The sequence below is a fragment of the Antechinus flavipes genome, chromosome 2, assembly GCF_016432865.1.
Source record: "Antechinus flavipes isolate AdamAnt ecotype Samford, QLD, Australia chromosome 2, AdamAnt_v2, whole genome shotgun sequence".
NCBI classification, from domain to species: Eukaryota; Metazoa; Chordata; class Mammalia; order Dasyuromorphia; family Dasyuridae; genus Antechinus; species Antechinus flavipes.
The window spans coordinates 501,655,716-501,673,805 of NC_067399.1; the positions used below are offsets into that span (position 1 = coordinate 501,655,716).

General features: G+C 42.6%; 1 protein-coding gene across 1 annotated transcript in view; it reads left to right on the plus strand.

The window, feature by feature from the left end:
- HMCN2 (hemicentin 2) overlaps nucleotides 1-18,090 on the plus strand; it is a 185,863-nt gene that overhangs the window by 80,077 nt on the left and 87,696 nt on the right. Inside the window, 8 exon segments of the mRNA XM_051980197.1 lie at nucleotides 8,355-8,482; nucleotides 10,152-10,415; nucleotides 11,230-11,316; nucleotides 14,292-14,486; nucleotides 15,727-15,857; nucleotides 16,048-16,195; nucleotides 16,447-16,573; nucleotides 17,524-17,678. Coding sequence (XP_051836157.1) covers nucleotides 8,355-8,482; nucleotides 10,152-10,415; nucleotides 11,230-11,316; nucleotides 14,292-14,486; nucleotides 15,727-15,857; nucleotides 16,048-16,195; nucleotides 16,447-16,573; nucleotides 17,524-17,678 — 1,235 coding nt within the window.

Consider the following 18,090-nt stretch of genomic DNA (forward strand, 5'->3'; position numbering starts at 1 on the left):
TTTTTGGTTTTCAGCTTTGATGGAAAAGATGCATTATTCCAACCTCCTTTCAGGTCCCTGAAGAGAAAGACTCTGGGAAGAAGCCAACATGCAGAGGAACTAGAAGTCTCTGTCATGTCCCTATTCCCAGTTTGCTTCACACTAGAGATTTTGAGGAATTTTCCCTTGGGTGAAATCTGGCACTCTTTCTTGGTTGAGCCGAGTTATCACGCTTGCAGTAGAAGATTTCATTCACTCTGTATTGGCTGGTATATATTTTCACACATATAATTTTCTCTCATTTATGTTTGCAATCTGTTTGGAAATGGATTTTTTTCTGTAAGGCAAATGGGGTTAAGTGACTTGCCTGGGGTCACATAGTAAGTATCAAGTGTCTTAGTATGGATTGAACTCAGGTCCTTCTGTCTCCAGGGCCAGTATTCTATTCACTGTGCCATCTATTTACCCCTGGATAAATGAATTTAGCAAACTAAATTTGCTATATGTATTTATTGTAGAATTGGCAGTTGGTGGAAAGTCAAGGGGTGTGTGTGTGTGTGTGTGTGTGTGTGTGTGTGTGTGTGTGTGTGTGTGTGTGTGTGTGTGTGTGTGTGTGTGTGTGTGTAGTTTAGGGCTCTTCTTTTCTCTTAAGGAGTAGTATTCAGGAATATAATTTGAACCTAAAAATTACTTCCCTTAGACTAACGATGTTTAAAGGAGCAGAGAGAGATAATTCTAGCCTGATAGATAATTATATTTAGAGATATAATTCTAACTTCTCTCTGAGGACAGCAGAATGGCCACCCCCTGACTTCAACCTCCTGCCCCTACTTCTGGCAGAAACCAAAATCTTCCTTGGAGAAGGGTAGGAGAAAGAGATGCTAGACAGACTTGTTCTTACCTCCCCACAAACCACATCTAGACAGACTCATGTGGGGCCACAGAATTACACAGGCCCAAACTCTCTCTTACATATAAAACAGTGGGTACTATTTCTACTGAAAATAGTTGTTATTATTATTGTAATTAATGTTATTATATATAACATGTAGTATAGCATATTATTATTATTAAATGGATACCACTATTTCAGTGGTGACCAACTTTTCATGACCCCATTTGGGGTTTTCTTGGCAGAGATATGGGCATGCTTTGCCATTTCCTTCACATCTTACAGATGAGGGAAACATATTTAAGTGACTTGTCCAGAGTTACACAGCTAGTAAGTATATGAAGTTATAGGAGGTTTTCCTGACTCCAGGTCCAGAGCTTTATCCATTGAGCCATCTAGCTGCCTTCTGTCCCCTAGCTTTAGGTTGGAATAGAAAACTGTAGATTTTTTTCTTTATTGAAAATACTTTTAATGGTATGTTTTACTTTTTTAAGGTGTTTTCCCATCAGATCTCTCATTCTCTAGCCTTCTGATCACCCTGTGAGAGGAGGCCATGATCTCAAATTTAGAGCTGAAAGGAATATGAGAAAGCAAACCCTCTTATTTTTAAAGTTTTGAAAATTCTGAACATAAATATCTAAAAAAGAGCATTTGCATATACAGCAAAACACAAAAATTCTGATTCACACCACTTGGTTTCCCCCCAGAAAAGTATATAACAAATTCTATATGTTTCTTTTAAAACTGTCCTGCTTGTCTGTGTTTCCTTGTGGACACACTTCTATTCTCTTCTTTATATTTAATTATTTATTTTGCTGAGGCAGTTGGGATTAAGTGATTTGCCCAGAGTCACACAGCTGCGAAGTGTTAAGTATCTGAGACCAGATACTTGTATCCTATGCCTTGTGTCCCAAACCATTTCATTTCTAAAGATGGGAAAACTGAGGCCTGCAGCAGTTGTGACTTACCCAAGGAAACACTGGGAAAAAAATAAAAATGCCAGGCTTTGAAACCAGGTTCCTTGATTCCAAATTTACCATATTGGAATCATAAAATCTTAGAGCTTCACTTAGAAGTCATATAGTCTAACCCTTCACCCAGTAAAGGAATTCTTTCTAATAGTAGCCTTGAAAAGTGATCACCAAGCCGCTCCTTGAACATTCCCAACAGGCTTATTCCTAAAGTTCTTTCCTGGGTCCTCTTTTTGTTTCCTTCTATGCTGTCTTGTCTGGTGATCTCATTAACTCCATGGATTCATTAATCTCTATGCAAATATTCTCCAAATCTATATACCAGTCTTAATCTCTCTCCCAAGTTCTCACATCAACAATCGTTTCTTAGACATCTCAAATAGCATGTCCTATAGTTACCCCAAAATCAAAACAGAATTCTGACTTTCTTTTTAAATCCTGTTTTCTGAACTTCCCTACTATTGTTAAGGGCATCATCACTTTTCCAGTCACCCAGGCTTATAACCTATAACCTTAACTCCTCATTCACACTTTTCCTACATGGCCAATCTGTGGGAAAATTTTACCACTTCTATCTTCACAATATCATAAATATATCTATGTGTTTATGGATAAGTTTTAGTTGTCACTGTTCAGTCTTTTCAATTATGTCTGACTCTGTGATCCCACTTTGGGGGGTTTCTTGGCAAAGATACTGGAGTGGTTTGCCATTTCCTTAGTTTGTTTTACAGATGAGGAAACTGAGGCAAACAGGGTTAAGTGACTTGCCCAGGTTATACCATTTCCCCTCCCTCTCTGTGTCTCTGTCTCTGTCTCTGTCTCTCTCTTCTCTCTCTCTGTTTCTCTCTGTCTCTCTCTCTGTCTCTCTCTCTCTCTTTCCTTCTTTCTGTCTGTCTGTGTTTTTGTCTCTGATTCTCTTTCTGGCTCTCTCTGGCTCTGTCTATCTCTGTCTCTCTGTCTTGGTCTTTTGCTTCCCACAGTCACCAGCCTAGGACAAGCCTTCTTCATTTGCTGTTTAGATATGGCAATAATTTGCTTGAGTGATTTTCCTGTCTCAAATTTTTTCCTGTTCCAAACCATCTTCCACTCAGCTGCCATTGTGATTTTCCTAAAGGATGGTCTGGCTACAGTACTGCCCTGCTCAATGTATAGCAGTGGCTTTCTTTTACCTCCAGGACCAATAACAAACTCTCTGGCATTTAAAGCCCTTTACAACCTGGATTTTTCCTAACTTTCCAACCTTCTTACACTTTACTCTCCTCCATTCACTCTCCAATGTAGCTACTCTAGGTTTCTTGCTGTTCTTTATATGCTACAACCCAGCTTCTTCACCTCTGCCTCCTACACAACTGGGTCTCCTTCCAGACTCAGCTCAAATTCTGTCCTGCAAAAAAGCCTTTCCCAAAGGGACCTGTATGTGCCAAAATGTTTGTGGCAGCCCTGTTTGCAATAGCTAGAAACTGGAAATTGAATGGATGCCCATCAATTGGAGAATGGCTGGGTAAATTGTGGTATATGAATGTTATGGAATATTATTGTTCTGTAAGAAATGACCAGCAGGATGAATAGAGAGAGGCTTGGGGAGACTTACATGAACTGATGCTAAGTGAAATGAGCAGAACCAGGAGATCACTTTACATTTCGACAACGATATTGTATGAGGATGTATTCTGATGGAAGTGGATTTCTTTGACAAAGACTCAGTTTCAATTGATAAATGATGGACAGAAGCAGCTATACCCAAAGAAAGAACACTGGGAAACGAATGTGAACTATTTGCATTTTTGTTTTTCTTTCCCAGTTGTTTTTACCTTCTGAATCCAATTCTCCCTGTGCAACAAGAGAACTGTTCGGTTCTGCAAACATATATTGTATCTAGGATATACTGCAACATATTTAACATATATAGGACTGCTTGCCACCTAGGGGAGGGGGTAGAGGGAGGGAGGGGAAAAATCAGAACAGAAGCAAGTGCAAGGGATAATGTTGTAAAAAAATTTACCCTGTCATGGATTCTGTCAATATAAAGTTATTATAAAATAAAATAAAATAAAATAAAAAGCCTTTCCCAGTAGTCTTCCCTACCCCTGCCATAGCTTTTTTTCTAAGATTATCTTCCTTCTACAATATGAATGTTGGGGTAACTAGGTGACCAAATGGATAGAGAGCTGGGCCTGGAGTTAGGAAGACTTATCTTCCTGAATTCAAAATTGGCTTAGACTCTTAGTAGTTGTATGACCCTGGGCAAGTCATTTAACCCTATTTGCCTCAGTTTCCTCACCTGTAAAATTAGGTGGAGAAGGGAATAACAAATCACTCCAGTATCTTTGCCAAGAAAACCCCAAATGGGGTCATGAAGAGTCAGATACAATTGGACACCAAAAATACTGTAATTGCATATGTCCATAGTTATTTGCATGTGTTCTCCTCTACTTTATTGTGAGCTGGTTGAAGGCAGGAGCTATTTTTTTTGTATTTCTCTGTAAGCCCCAGTACTTAGTATAATACCTGTCACATAGGAAGGTTTTAATAAATGCTTGTTGACTGAATGATCTCCTTCCCCAAATAACCTGATCCGTTGTTCACCAACTCTAATGGACTATTTTAAAGCTTATATTGAGTTGAAGTCCAACCATATGAGTTTCCTTTAGATGGGGAAGACCTGGAGAGTTTATATGATTTACCTAGGAACACCCAGCTAAATCAGCACTAGAGCTGGCATTAAGACCCAAGTCTTCTGACTTCTCATTCTTTCTACTCCCTTTACGTAGGTAGCAGACCAATGTGAGCCAAAGTGCACTAGAATCTTGATGTCCTTCCTTATTTCCCTCAATCTCCATCAGAGACAGTTTTCTCCTCATTGGGTCTCCACTTGGGGAAGGCCAGAAGATGGGGTCTGGGATGATTTCATGTCTGTCTGTGGAAGCCCCCAAGGAAAGGCAGAAGCTTTTCTTGTGCATAATTGTTCCTGGCTGGGAGGGATTGAAGCTGTCAACTCTTTGAAGGCTGGGTCACAGGGGCACCTCCCTGGACAGGGGTTTGGAACCACTTTCCAGAAAAATATGCTTTTCCATTCCCAACAACCAAGGGAAGCTTCCAGAGAAGCCAAAGAAGGGACTTCAATTCAACAAGTATTTATTAAGCATTCCTCATATTCAAGGCACTGTGCTAAGTGTTAGGAATACAATTAATAAAAAAAGAAAACAAGTCTCTGCCCTCAAGGAGCTTACATTCTAGATACAAAATGTAACTAGATAAATTAATACAAGTGGATGTGGGAAAGTAAAAAATGCTAGCAACTGGAGAGAGGCTTCCCATAAGGGGTGGTACTTAAGCAGAATCCTGAGGGATTCTGAGAAGTAGAGAGGAGGAAAGATGTCATTCCAGACATGGAAAACAGCTCCAACAAAAGTATAGAGGCAGGAATTTAAACTCCAATTTAAATCCTTATAACAGTACCTGTTATTAAGTGGGCAACTCCTTTGCCTGCCTCTTCATTAAACTATAAACTTCCTTTGGAGCAGGGATTTTTTTTTCTCTTTATTTCCCCAATGCTTAGCACAATGCCTGGCATATAGTAGATATTTGATAAATGCTGTTTGTTAATTATTATACAATTCAGTTGTATAGTAAGGGCCCTTGAGGGCAGGAACTCTCTCTTTTTGTATCCCCAAATGTGCCTGGCACATAGTAGGTGTTTTATAAATGTTTACTGAATGAATGAAAAGTTTCTACCCTTTAAAAGCTTTCATGGAGGGTAGGAGATGGGGACAAATATATACAGAATAAGTTAGTCAGATCACACTGGGAGAGTTATGTTCATTTCAGGCCATCATCATTTAAGAAAGACATGGATGAGCTGGAGAACATTCAGAAATGGACAACTTGGTTGGTGTGAAGTCCTGAATCTATGGTTGAAGGAACATGGAGAAGAGAAGCCTCAGGGACACATGATATACCTTAACTCATTTAGGGTTGTCATATGGAAGAAGCATTACATTTGTTCTGTTTAACTACGAGGGCAGAATGGCCAACGATCAATAGGTAGATATTGCAAAGGGGCAAATATGGGTTTGATTTCAGGAAAAATTTTCTAACAATTAAAACTGTGCAAAAATCAATTGAACTGTCTCAAGAGATAATGGTTTTCTCCTCCTTGGAGACCTTCAAACAGAGGTTGGAAGACTGTTTGCTTTATATTTTATAGTGAGAATTCCTTGAAGATATGGGTTAAAGTAGAGGTCAGTTGAGGTCCCTTCTAACTTTCAAGTTCTATGATTCTTATGATTTTCTAAATAGAAATGTCAGGAGTGGGAGAGAGAACATTAGCAATCAAGAAAAATCTTTTACAGGAGGGAATGCTTGAACTGAGTCTTTGAGGGAGCCAGGGATTCCAAGGGGCAGGGATGAGGAGGGAGACCAGGACAGACTTGAGAGACAGACAATGCAAAGTCATGGATCTGAGAGATGGAATGTGGATGGGGACTGAGAGTGGGCCAGTTTGGCTGGAGCTTGGAGTATGTGCGGGGGAGTAATGTGTAATAAGCCTGGAAAGGTAGATTGAAGCCAGACTGTAAAGGGCTTTAAAAGCCAAATTGAGTACTTTGTATTTTATCTTAGAGGAGCTAAAAAGTCACAGGAGTGTTTTCAACAGGGAAGTGAAATGATCATCGTGTGTTGGAACTAGGACTTTGGCAGCTGTGTGAGGAATGGACTGGAGAGGGGAGAGGTTGGATGTAGGGAGATCAATCAGGACATTTACAATAGTTACAAAAGCAATGGTGAAGTTCTTAAATGGGTGGTGACTGTGTATGCAAAGAGAAGGGGTCAGATGCTTGAGATTTCATGAAAATTAAATGGCTAGAATTTGATAAATCATTGGAAATAAGGGATGAGGAACAAAGGAAAGTTGATAATAATTCCAAGATTGGTATCCTAGATGGCTGGAAGGCTGGGGCAGTAATAAGAAAGTGAAGAGGAAATTAAATTAACTCTGTGTTAATCAAAAATATGAAATCGAGATAGGGATGCCATTGAGATGATATTTGTTGGGAAAGCAGGATCATCAGTCGCCAGCCAGTCAGCAAGCACTAATTAAGCATTTGTTAGGTTGCAGGTATTATATGAATTTCTGAGGATAAAAAGACAAACTTAGTCCTTGCCCTCAAGAAGTTAGTATGCCGTTGGGGAAGATAATATGTACTAATGATAGCGGAGGCAACTTGAGTACTTCACAGGCACCCTCAAAGCATAAGAATACTTGGTGGAAGGTTTTTAGAATTTGTTGTATAGATCGTGGCTTCTTAAACTGTTTCTACTTGTGACCACTTTTCACCTGAGATTACATTATATATAGCTATAAAAAAAAGGTATGCAAATCAAACATTTACTGATAATAAACCATAGTTTTGCAACTCCCACATTTGGTAATGAGATCCTATAAGGGTTGTGATGTTTAAGAATTTAAAGAAGCTGTGAGGTATATCTTTTATAGAGGGTTAATGGGATGATATGGACAGGAATGACAGAATGAAAAATACTCAAAGGGTTGAAATTTACATTACTTTTGGGGATACTTGTACCAATGAGATTATGAAACCATTGGAACAATGAACAAACATACTTTGTACCAAATCCTGTGTTGGGATCTGTTAGTGAGGTAAAAATCCAGAAAAGCCTAAGACATGGCCTCTACTTGCAAAGAGCAGGGAAAAAAGACACCCATTAACAACTTAACATAGCCTGTCTGAGATTGTGAAGCTAATTAAGAGAAGAAGTGTGGTGTAGTAGATAGTATCCTGGACTTGAGTCAGGAAAACCAGGGTTTAAATCCTGTCTCCAACACTTAGTAGCTGCATGACTCAGTGTTAATCTCAGCCTCTCACTTTCCTCATTTGTAAAATTAGAGAGAACGGGATGATCTCTAAGTTCCCTTCTAGTTCTAAATGAAGAGCATAGGTATAGGACTAGGAAGGAACTTAGAGATAATCTAGTCCAACCCCCTCAGTTTAAAGATAAGGAAATTGAGTATTCAATGTCATATAGGTATTAGGTGTCAGAGGTGGGATTTGAACTTAGATCTTCAGCACGCTTTCATTGTGTCACATGGCTACCTATGAATTTGTCATTAAAAGATTTTTTTTTCCTTCTCTCCCTTTCTCTCTGCCTTCTTTCCTTCTTTTCTTGGCAATCAGTGATTTGTCCAGGGTCACATGCCTAGTAGGTGTCTGAAGCTGTATTTGAACTCAGGTCCTCTTGATTCCAGGGCCAGTGATCAATCCACTACACCGCCTAGCTACCCCTTTCTAAGTTTTTGATAAATAAATTAAAGTGGGATTAAAGGGTGTTGTGAGATGAAAAGTCAGGGAAGAATTCAGAGAGGAAGAAATACTTGAGATTGGTTTAGGAGGAAAATTAGATTTAGAAAAACAGACTTGGGAGAAAAATAAGTGGGGATTGGGAAAGTCTGGGCTTATTAGAATGACTCATTTTCCCCACTCTTTCCTGGGCAGGCACAGCCTTCTCCCTTCTGGCTCTCTGAAAATGGTGGAGACAAGTGTGGAAGACAGTGGCCTATACACCTGCACAGCCTCCAATGCAGCGGGCACTGCCTCCCAGAGCTATGTCCTTAGGGTGCAAGGTAGGGCCCTTTACCTGGAAGTGGGGAGGAGGCAGTATGAGAGGCTGAGCCCAGTGGGAGTGTGTGAAGGTGATGGGAACTCTTTTATGAGCCTTGACTGATGACTGATGTCCCTTACAGATTACATAATTCTGCCTTTGGGCATTCCCCTCTCTCCACTGTTTCTCTTCATTTCCACTTTTCCTTCTCTCTCTTCCTCCCCTCCTCCTCCTCCTCCTTCTTCTCCTCCTCCTCCTCCTCCTCCTCCTCCTTCTTTTCTCTCTCTCTCCCTCTCTTTCTCCTCTCTCCCTCTTTTTCTCCGCTCTCTCTATCTCTCTCTCCCTTTTCTTCTCTTTCTCTCTCTCTCCTGTCTCTCTCTTCTCTCTTTCTCTGTGTCTCTCTCTCTCCTCTCTCTCTCTCTCTCTCTCTCTCTCTCTCTCTCTCTCTCTCTCTCCTCTTTCTCTCTCTGTCTCTGTCTCTTCCTCTCTTTCCCCCTTTCTTTCCTTTTTCCCCCTCTCCCCCACCTCTCTTTCCTCCACAAATCTTTCCTTCCATTTACTTTTCTAGGGTGTGGGTATATGTGGGTGTGGGTATGCATCCATATAACTATATTCATGTATATGGAGAGTTGTGTGTATATGTCCATATAACTAGGCTTGCTCCCTCCAGGGGAGGGATCAGGTCTGCATTTCCATGTATGCATTCTAGCTCATAAGTAAAATTTTACATGCTTGCTTGTGGCTTCCTGAATGTGTGTTGGTGCACATGTGTGGGTATGGGAGCTCATGCTGCTGAGTAACGCACTCTTCCCAGCATCTTAGGCCACAGAGACTGAGGGAGTTGACAGCTGCCTGGTGTTGGGATTACAAACACCAATTATCACATTGTCTCTCCACTGATTGGCCCCAGAATTCGTGGCTACTCCCCTAGTTCCCTAGCATGGGCCCAGTGCCTGGGCCCTTCAGAGCCAGGGATGGCTTGTTCCTATCTCCTTGGGCCCCTGTCATAGAACACAGACTCCCCATAGCTCTCAGGCAGCCAGAGATCCTGCCACTCAGCCTGACCCCTTGCTTAGACCTGGGGTAGAAGCATCCTGGGAAGATGGTGGTGGTCAGTGAGATACTGTGCTGTAGGATTTTCCTGCTTTGGTCCTTTCGCACCTGGGACAGAATCAGACTTAAGGATTGTGGTGGGTGAATGAGGGATTCTTCCTTATCTCTTGAAGCTCTCTTCTGTAGATCAAGCCTTGAATTAAGAAAAAGAAAACAGAATACATAGTGCTGTACCAGCTCTGCCACATATTGTTGCATAATTTTGAGAAAGTCATTATCTTCTGGACATCAATGCTATCCTCTGGAAAAACAAAACAAAACAAAACAACAACAAAAAAACAAGAGGACTGAACTAGCTGAGTAATAATAAGCTCTCACCTGGCTCTAAGCTGTAGGAATCTCTAGGTTCTGGCTCTTACATACTCTACATGCTGTAAATCACTTCTGTAGTGCTTTGAAAACTTTGTCTAGACTACAATGCCTGAGGCTAAGCCAAGAGCAACAGTTACTGCTTAGCCTTAGTCTCTGTGAGCTGCTGTGTTTATGTGTTTATGGTGTTTAAGTTAGGGACTCCTCTGTCCAAGCTGTTTCCCTTATCTCACCTTCTCAGTCTTGACACCCAGCTGCTTTGCTCTTAGTCCCCCCTCAGATCCAGCCGGGTCCCCCACGGCTGAAGGTGCTAGCAGGAGAGAGCCTGGACTTGACCTGTGCAGCCACAGGAGACCCAGAGCCCCAGCTACGCTGGTCCAAAGATGGTGTCACCTTGCTGGAGAAGGACTGGCTTGACCCCGTTGGCTCGATCCACTTTGAGTCTGTGCAGGTCTCAGATGCTGGGCTCTACCACTGTGTGGCCTCCAATGAGGCCGGAGAGGATGCTCGGGAGCTGGAGCTGGAGGTGCTGGGTGAGTAACGAGAGGCAGCACCAGGTATGCAGCTGAGGACTTAGTGAAATTGTGGGACTCAGCCTATTCCCTCCAGTTGGACTTTTTTCTCAGAGTAGGAGGGAGTAGAAAAATGGCTATCCTAGAGTCAAAGAACTTAAATTCAGATTCTACTCTTAATGCTTCAAATCTTCCTCTATGACCTTAGTCAAGCCCCTTAACCTTGGTTTCTTTAACTGAAAAAAAAAAAATGGGCTGGGCTAGACCTTTGGGGCTCCATTCAGTTTTAAATCTATGATTCCATGATCTTAAACCTTCTGGGTGGGCAGCATAGTGTTCCAGGGAACCTTTGTGCCCGTCTCATGGTGGTTGGCTCCTGGACTTCCATGGCTCTCAGACAACCAGGGTCCCATCCAATCAGATTCCTTGCCTAGACCTGGGGCATGAGCACTGTGTGGATTTGTGGGTAGTGATAGGCACACATGTGCACTACTTCCATTCTCTTCCTGCTTCTCCTGTCCCAATTACACTAACAAAAGAGGGATAGCTCCCTCTCCACCTTCCACCTGAACTATTTCTGGTCATAGGCCAGTAGAAGCAGGAGGAAGTGTCCCACAGGTTGAGGATTAGAGATCTGTTCTTCTGTCTGAGCATGTGCTATGTCTGAGAGCAGGAGGGATAGGTGATTAAAATACTCTCCCCTATCCTCTGTAGCTCCCCAAGAGCTAGAATGACTCACTATCCCAATTCCAACGGAGAAAGCAGAGGAAGGGGGCTTGGAAACCAAGGTGTGGCTACAGAATAAAACTATGGTCTTATCTCCTTCACCTGGCAGAACCACCACGCTTGGAAGCTGAAGGTACTGAAACTCTGTTGGAGAGAGTGGCCGGACAGAATGCCAGCCTTCCCTGCCCGGTGACAGGTGAGACTTCAAGGAAGCTGAGGTTAAGAAGTGAGGACCAGTCTTCATCAGCTTCTAGCATCTGCATCTCACTGTGTGTGACTTTCCTTCCCTTGGGTCTTGGCTTCTCCTGCTGGTAAAGTGAGAGGTTTAAATTAGAGAGTTCAGAACTTTTACAGTAGGTTTCCAGGAGCTCTGTACCCCATCTTAGGTGAGTTGAAAGATTTAAGAGTTTATCTTATTTTATTACCTTATTAGTGTCCTGTGGAAGAAAAATTCTGGTAAGAGGTGTGTGTCAAATGTTGGAGAGAGGGGAAGGAAAGGGAGGAAAGACTATTTTTGCCTCAAGTCATCTTTTTTTAGGGTTTCCCCAGGGGTAAATGTTTTAACAACCAGTTCTCTGAAAAGCATGTCAACCTTTTAAAGTTTAATCTGCACTATTAACATTTTCTCCATCACTTTCCAAACTAGATAATCAACAAAACAATAAATCAAGCCCTGGTTTGTAGTGTTTGCTGGGTTTCTAAGATACAAATGCTCCCATGGAAAATTTAGAAATCTTGGATCTGGCTGTAGCATATCCCGGATTTTCCCTATCCCAAAGGCAAGTCACCTTCCTGGGAAATGTGGAAAGAGGGCTGCTTTGGGAGTCTTGGCTTAAAGCTCTGCCACTCATTAAATTTGGGCAAATCACATCCTCTTCTGTGTCTTAGTCTCCTCATGTGTAAATTGAGGGAGTTGGATTGGGTGATCTTTAATGTCCCTTCTAGCTCTAGGATCCTGTCATTGTATTATCTAAACTCTGTCCCCACCAGTTTAAAATTCTCCAGGTTCCCTATCTGCAAAACAAAACAAAACAACCTAAAAAAACCCAAAACCCTTTGCTCTTAGCGCCACCTTGTGGGCTTTAGTAGGACTTTTCAAGCTGCTTCTGGCTTGGTATGTGAGCAGGGCTGGTCTCCAGCACCCTCTCCCTCCTGTCCACACCGCTGTTCAGATGCTCTCCGTTGTCCTGCCTAGTAACCACCTGGGCATCTTTTCCTCCTGTCCCCTGGTAAAAGCTCCTGTTTATAAAGCACCACGTGGGTGCTCAAATTAATATGAACAGATTGATGGGAGGCAATTATAGCATAGTGGGAACAATGCTGCAATGGGAGTCAGGAGTGATGGATTGAAATCCCTACCTTTGCCATTTAACAGAAGCACCTGATCTGGAGTCAGAAGACCTGGATTTTAATCCTGGCTCTGCTACTTATTAGCTGAATATTTTAGAGCAAATAACTCTGGAATTCAGTTTGCCCATCCTTAAAATGGATAGGGATAGATAGTCAGTAGGCTGGGTGGTGCAGTGGAAAGAGCAGCTGCAACTGAAGTCAAAGAGCAAATGCTTTCAAATTCCAGCTCTGGGCGGCCTTATGTCACTTAATCTCACTGAGTCTGTTTCTTCATCTTTAAAATGATGGTGTTTACTAGATAACTTCCAGCTCAAAATCATTGATTCTATAGTTAGAAACTCTTTTCTTCTAGCTCTAGATATCAAAGTGGCCAAACCTTAATGAAGGAGAATGGTTGGGGTGACATTAGTAAAGTGAGGCTGCATAAAGGAGATCCAGGGAGATGATCTGGAGGAGACTCTCCTAACTACCTCTGACCTCTCTCTTCTCAGATTGGATTATGTCACTGCTCTTCCCCTCCAGGGATCAGCATAGTCCTTCCCAGGGACACTGGAGGAGAATGTCACATTGTCAACTAAAAACAGGCTTCCATTGCTGCTGAGATAAATGATAGACAGAACCTGGGCTATTATTAATACTAATGAGCATTCACAATTACTGTGAGTTCTTATGATTACAAATGATAGTGTGTGAGTATGTGATTAGGGCCTGATGGGTACTGAGCTGTGAATTCTGGGGAACAGCCAAAGGAATTCAGAAAACAGCAAGGGTTTGTCTGCCTTTGGTTATGATTCAAGTTGGAAAGACCCGAGTCCAAATTCAACCTTAGAAAATTTCTAGCTGTGATTTTTGGTAAAGCCCTGCTTCAGTTTTCAAAATTGTAAAATAGGGAAAATAATTGCACCTATTCCATGGGTTATTGTGAAGAGCATATGAGTAATACTTGTAAAGTGCTTAGCATAATGCCTGGCACATAGTAGGGACTTAAAAAGTGCATATTTTTTTCCTTTTCCCATTCACTACTATATCCCATGGAAAGCACCATGATTCATTCATTCATTTGCTCGTTTGGCAAGTCTTACCTGAATACCTACTGTATTTCAGGACTTGTGCTAAGTAATATGGAAGACATGGAGATAATTAGAGCACAATTGCTATCTTCAGAGTTTTCGGTTTAGGTGGAGACTCAAAGAGCAGACTTCTGAAAAGTTAGTTTCTATTTGTTTCTGTTATGTCCCAGATGAGTAATACAAGGAGAGGTCAGGGTACATCACAAAAGGGTTCAGAGAGGAAGTGGGACTTCAGCTAGAACCATGAAGTATGAATGACATCCAGACCAGAAGGCAAAATGGCCTTGAACTTGACCCCAAACGACTTCAAGTCAGTTCTTTTTCTCTCAACTAGATGTGTGGCTCTGAGCTAGCTATTTCCCCTCTGGGCCACAGTTTTCTCATCTACAAAATAATGAAGACTTTGAACTAAACGACTCATATGGTTTCCTTCGGTTCTAAATCCTATGATCCTTTTAGCTATGAGCAAAAGCTTGTCGGCATTTCAAATTCAATAGATAAATGCTTACAGTATTCAGGGAACTATCCTAGGTGCTGGAGTGGTTGGTAGAGGTATTGAGAAAAGAGACTCAGTTTGAGAAACAGATTCTTTTTTTTTTTTTTTTAAATAGTCTATTCTATTTATTTATTTTTTAATTTTAATTATAGCTTTTTATTTACAAGTTATATGCATGGGTAATTTTATAGTATTGACAATTTGAGCAACAGAGTCTAAGGACTCCTTTCTCTCCATTCCCTCTTCCCCTCACAGGAACTCCCAAACCCCGAGTGATCTGGCAGAAGGGTCTAGCCCCAGAGCCCCTGAGCAGTCGTCCAGGATTGTCAGTGTTAAACGAGAGTTCTCTATTTATTGCTTCAGTCTCATTCCATGACAGTGGAGACTATGAGTGTCAGGCCACCAATGAGGTGGGCTCAGCATCAAGGAAATTCAAGTTGGTGGTTTATGGTAAGAGGGAAACTATGAAAGGGCACAGAGGAAAGGTGGGCATAGAAGGAAAACCTGAGGTCTGGTACAGAGAAACAGGTTTTTCCCTTTATCTTGATAGGCTAATAGCATGTATAAAAGCTTCAGGTAATTTTAATAGAGTTTTAAAATTTTATCTTAAAACTTTTACTGATACTTCTTTTGAAAAATCATTACCTGGTTTAGCTTTTCCCTTGGAACAAAGAAAAACTGTTCAACCCAATTGACAACATGCCCCTATCTGACTGTAAACAATACTCTTCAGCCATCATTCTCCACCTTATTCCTAGGAGTAGAGAAGATAGATAAGAGGTTGAGTGTTAGTAGAGTCAGTTCAGATTGGAGCGAGGGGCTTAATAAGCATCTTCACCTCCTTCCCTGCCCTCTCTTTTTTTCCTTCCCAGAAATGTGTTCTTAGTGTCCATCAGCTGGGAGAATGGCTAAACAAATTACAATAAATGGATTTAATGGAATACTATTATGTTATGAGAAAGATAAAAGGGACTTTTAGAAAAACCTGGGGAGAGCTGCATGAACTGGTACAGAATGAAGCAAGCAGACATAGGAGAGCAAATTATACACTAATAACATTGTAAAAAATTGTTTTAGAAATATTTAAGAGCAAATCAGTGGTAAACCATGATTCAAAAGGACCAATGATGAAGGACTCCAACCCCCAATAGAAGGATGTTGTTCTTAGGTACAGAATGAGACATACGTTTTTGGATGTGGCCAATGTAGAAATTTCTTTTTTTAAACTCGACATATTGCCTTGATTTTCTTCTTCTTTTCATTCTAAATTGGGAGATAGTGAGGAAGAGAGGAAATAAATACTTACTTTAAAAAATAAAACACAATGAGCATAGAAATAGAAATCAGTCAGTAAGAAATGGGTTAGATTTGGAATTAGAGGACTTGGGGATTGAGCCCTTTTACCTCTCTGAATCTACTTCTTTTTCTATAAAAATGAAAATATTAAAAGAAATATTAGAACATGAAGGGGTATCAGATCCCATCTAGTCCATCTTTCATTTTCCAGATAGAAATCTAAACCCCAAAGAGAGGGATTGACTTGCCAAAAGTTATACTAAATGGTCTCCAGAACCAGAATTTGAACTCTGGGTCAGATAAATTTCCACAGTATTGTACTTTACAGGTCCATAACTAAGAAGTCTTGGGTGTTCCCCTCATTATGTATGTCCCTATGCTTCCTCTTTCTCAGTGCCTCCTCACATTCATGAAGAGGATCAGAGAGTCAATATGTCCGCCATGGCTGGCAAGCCCCTGACTCTGGACTGTGATATGAGCGGCTTTCCTACTCCTGCTATCTCCTGGTTCAAGGATGGTCAGCTTGTAAGTATTTCTGGTAGCACCAAGGGGCCTCAAATGGAGAGGGTCTGGGCCTGGCCCCAGAGTGATAGGGGAAGTAGGTGGGATGTCAAGCCAGAATGAGGGGCAATGAGAAAAGGGTTTGTAAAATCTTGGAGTGGGGTGCAGCTGCTCTTAATCCTTAATCCAGGTCTTCATTAATCTCCATGCCCAGGTCTCTGAGGACAGCAGACATCACTTTCTAGATGGTGCTCAGTCCCTCCATTTCCCCCAAATCCAGAAGAGTGACTCAGGCTTCTACACCTGCCAAGCTGTGAATCGAGCTGGGGTGGCTCAGAAGGATGTTAATCTCCTTGTGCTGAGTGAGTTCTCTCTCAGTCTCCTTGGCTTCATGCTGGGAGACTTTGGGATGCTCATAGCTCTATTGTTTCCATCCTATTTTTCTGGATTCAGGTGGGATGGAGGTAGGCTCTCATTATTCTCATTATCCACTATTTGACAGGTAATGACTATGAGACTTACCCCATTCTTTGTTCCCTGGGACTCATCCCTGCTCCCCTCCTCACTGTCACCCCATCTCCCACTTCATTCGCTCCTTTTTCCTCTTTCCTAGTCCCACCTTCAGTACATGGAGCAGGGACAGCTCAGGAGGTGTCCAGCCTTGTCGGCTTGGAGGTAGAGCTGCAGTGCCATACCTCAGGGGTGCCCCTGCCCCAGGTGGAATGGACTAAGGATGGACAGTAAGTGACTCAGACTCCTGAGACCTATTCTTCACACTGCTCCAAAAAGATCCCTTTGAGTTTTAAATATCATGAAACCTCTAAAGCCCTGGAAATTCTGCAGCTGCCAGGCTTAGCCCTGGACTTTCCTCTTAGAAGGTCCATTTGTTCCTGGTACTCTCTCATGCCATCCACCTATGGCTGTTGGATGCAGAATCTGATGGGAGCTCTCCAGATCGTCAGCCTGGTGGCCGGTAGTGAAGGTGGCCAGGGGTGGCCACAGGTCTTTGTGTAGTGTATGTCCTCAGTAAGACCTTCTGCTAGAAGCCCCAGCACAAAGATTCTGTTTAGTTGTGAGAGCGGACTCACTCATATAAAATAATTAAGAAACTGCACGACAGTGTATGTTTGAGGGCCAAGTGACTGGTACCAAAGGCACATGCTACAGGAAGGTTCAGAGGAGAGAGAGATGCCTGTGGGCTGGGATAACTTGGAGCAAGTAAGACTGTAGCTGGTCCTTGAAGGCCTTGAATAGAATTCGATAGGAGAGAAGAGGGAGAGGAGGGCACTCCAATAGTGGGGGAACACAGAGGCAGGAAAAGACAAAGTGTATTGACATTGGGTTTGGGGGACCCCTTAGGTAAGGAGCCTGAAAGTATGTGCTTGGGCCACATTGCAAAAGGGCCACCTCTAAATGTCAGATCCGGGAGACTGAGCTTAATCTAACAGGAAATGAAAAAAACAGTAAATTTGGAATCAGAGGACCCAGGTTCAAATTCTCTCTCTTACTACCCAGTGTGACCCAGATTAACTTTGTGGGTTTCTGATTCTTTACTGCAAAATGAGGGGCTTTGGACTGGAAGGACTTTATGGTTCTTTTTAGCAAAAATTTATGATTCTGTGATTCTTGTCCAGACTCTTTCTGCCTTGTTCCTGGCCTCAATGCTGTCTTCCCTTGACACTTTTCCTAGGCCCATACCCCCAGGCAACCCTCATGTTCATCTCTTAGAGGATGGGCAGGTTCTCAGGATCCCCAGCAGCCACCTGGGGGATGAGGGCCATTATCAGTGTGTAGCCTTCAGCCCGGCAGGCCAGCAGGCCAAGGATTTCCAGCTCAGTATTCACAGTGAGTACCTTTGCCACTTTCCTATCACCCTCTCACGAGGGCCGCAGCACAGAGATTACCCCACTTGGTGGGGCACCTGCTTTGGGCCAGGGACCAGCCCTTCAAGCCATGTTGGTGAGAGGTCCTGGAAGCCAGTCCTTCCCCGGCTTGGAGGGTGGTTGCCTGCTAGGCTACGGCCCGAGCGGAGCAGGATGTTTGAGCAGAAGGGCATGGGGGTAAGGGCCAGGAAGTGTCCCACCGCATGTCGGCCTGCGCTCTGCCTTGGCACGCTGCTTGAGCTGGCATCTCCCCCATGTCACATCTGCCTTGTCAGCTTGGCTTCTAGCCCCATCTGCCACTGCAGAAAGAACAGCTCTGGCTGCCCTGCAGGCGCATGTCACAGCTCCCTATGACCTAGGCCTCCCTCTGTCCC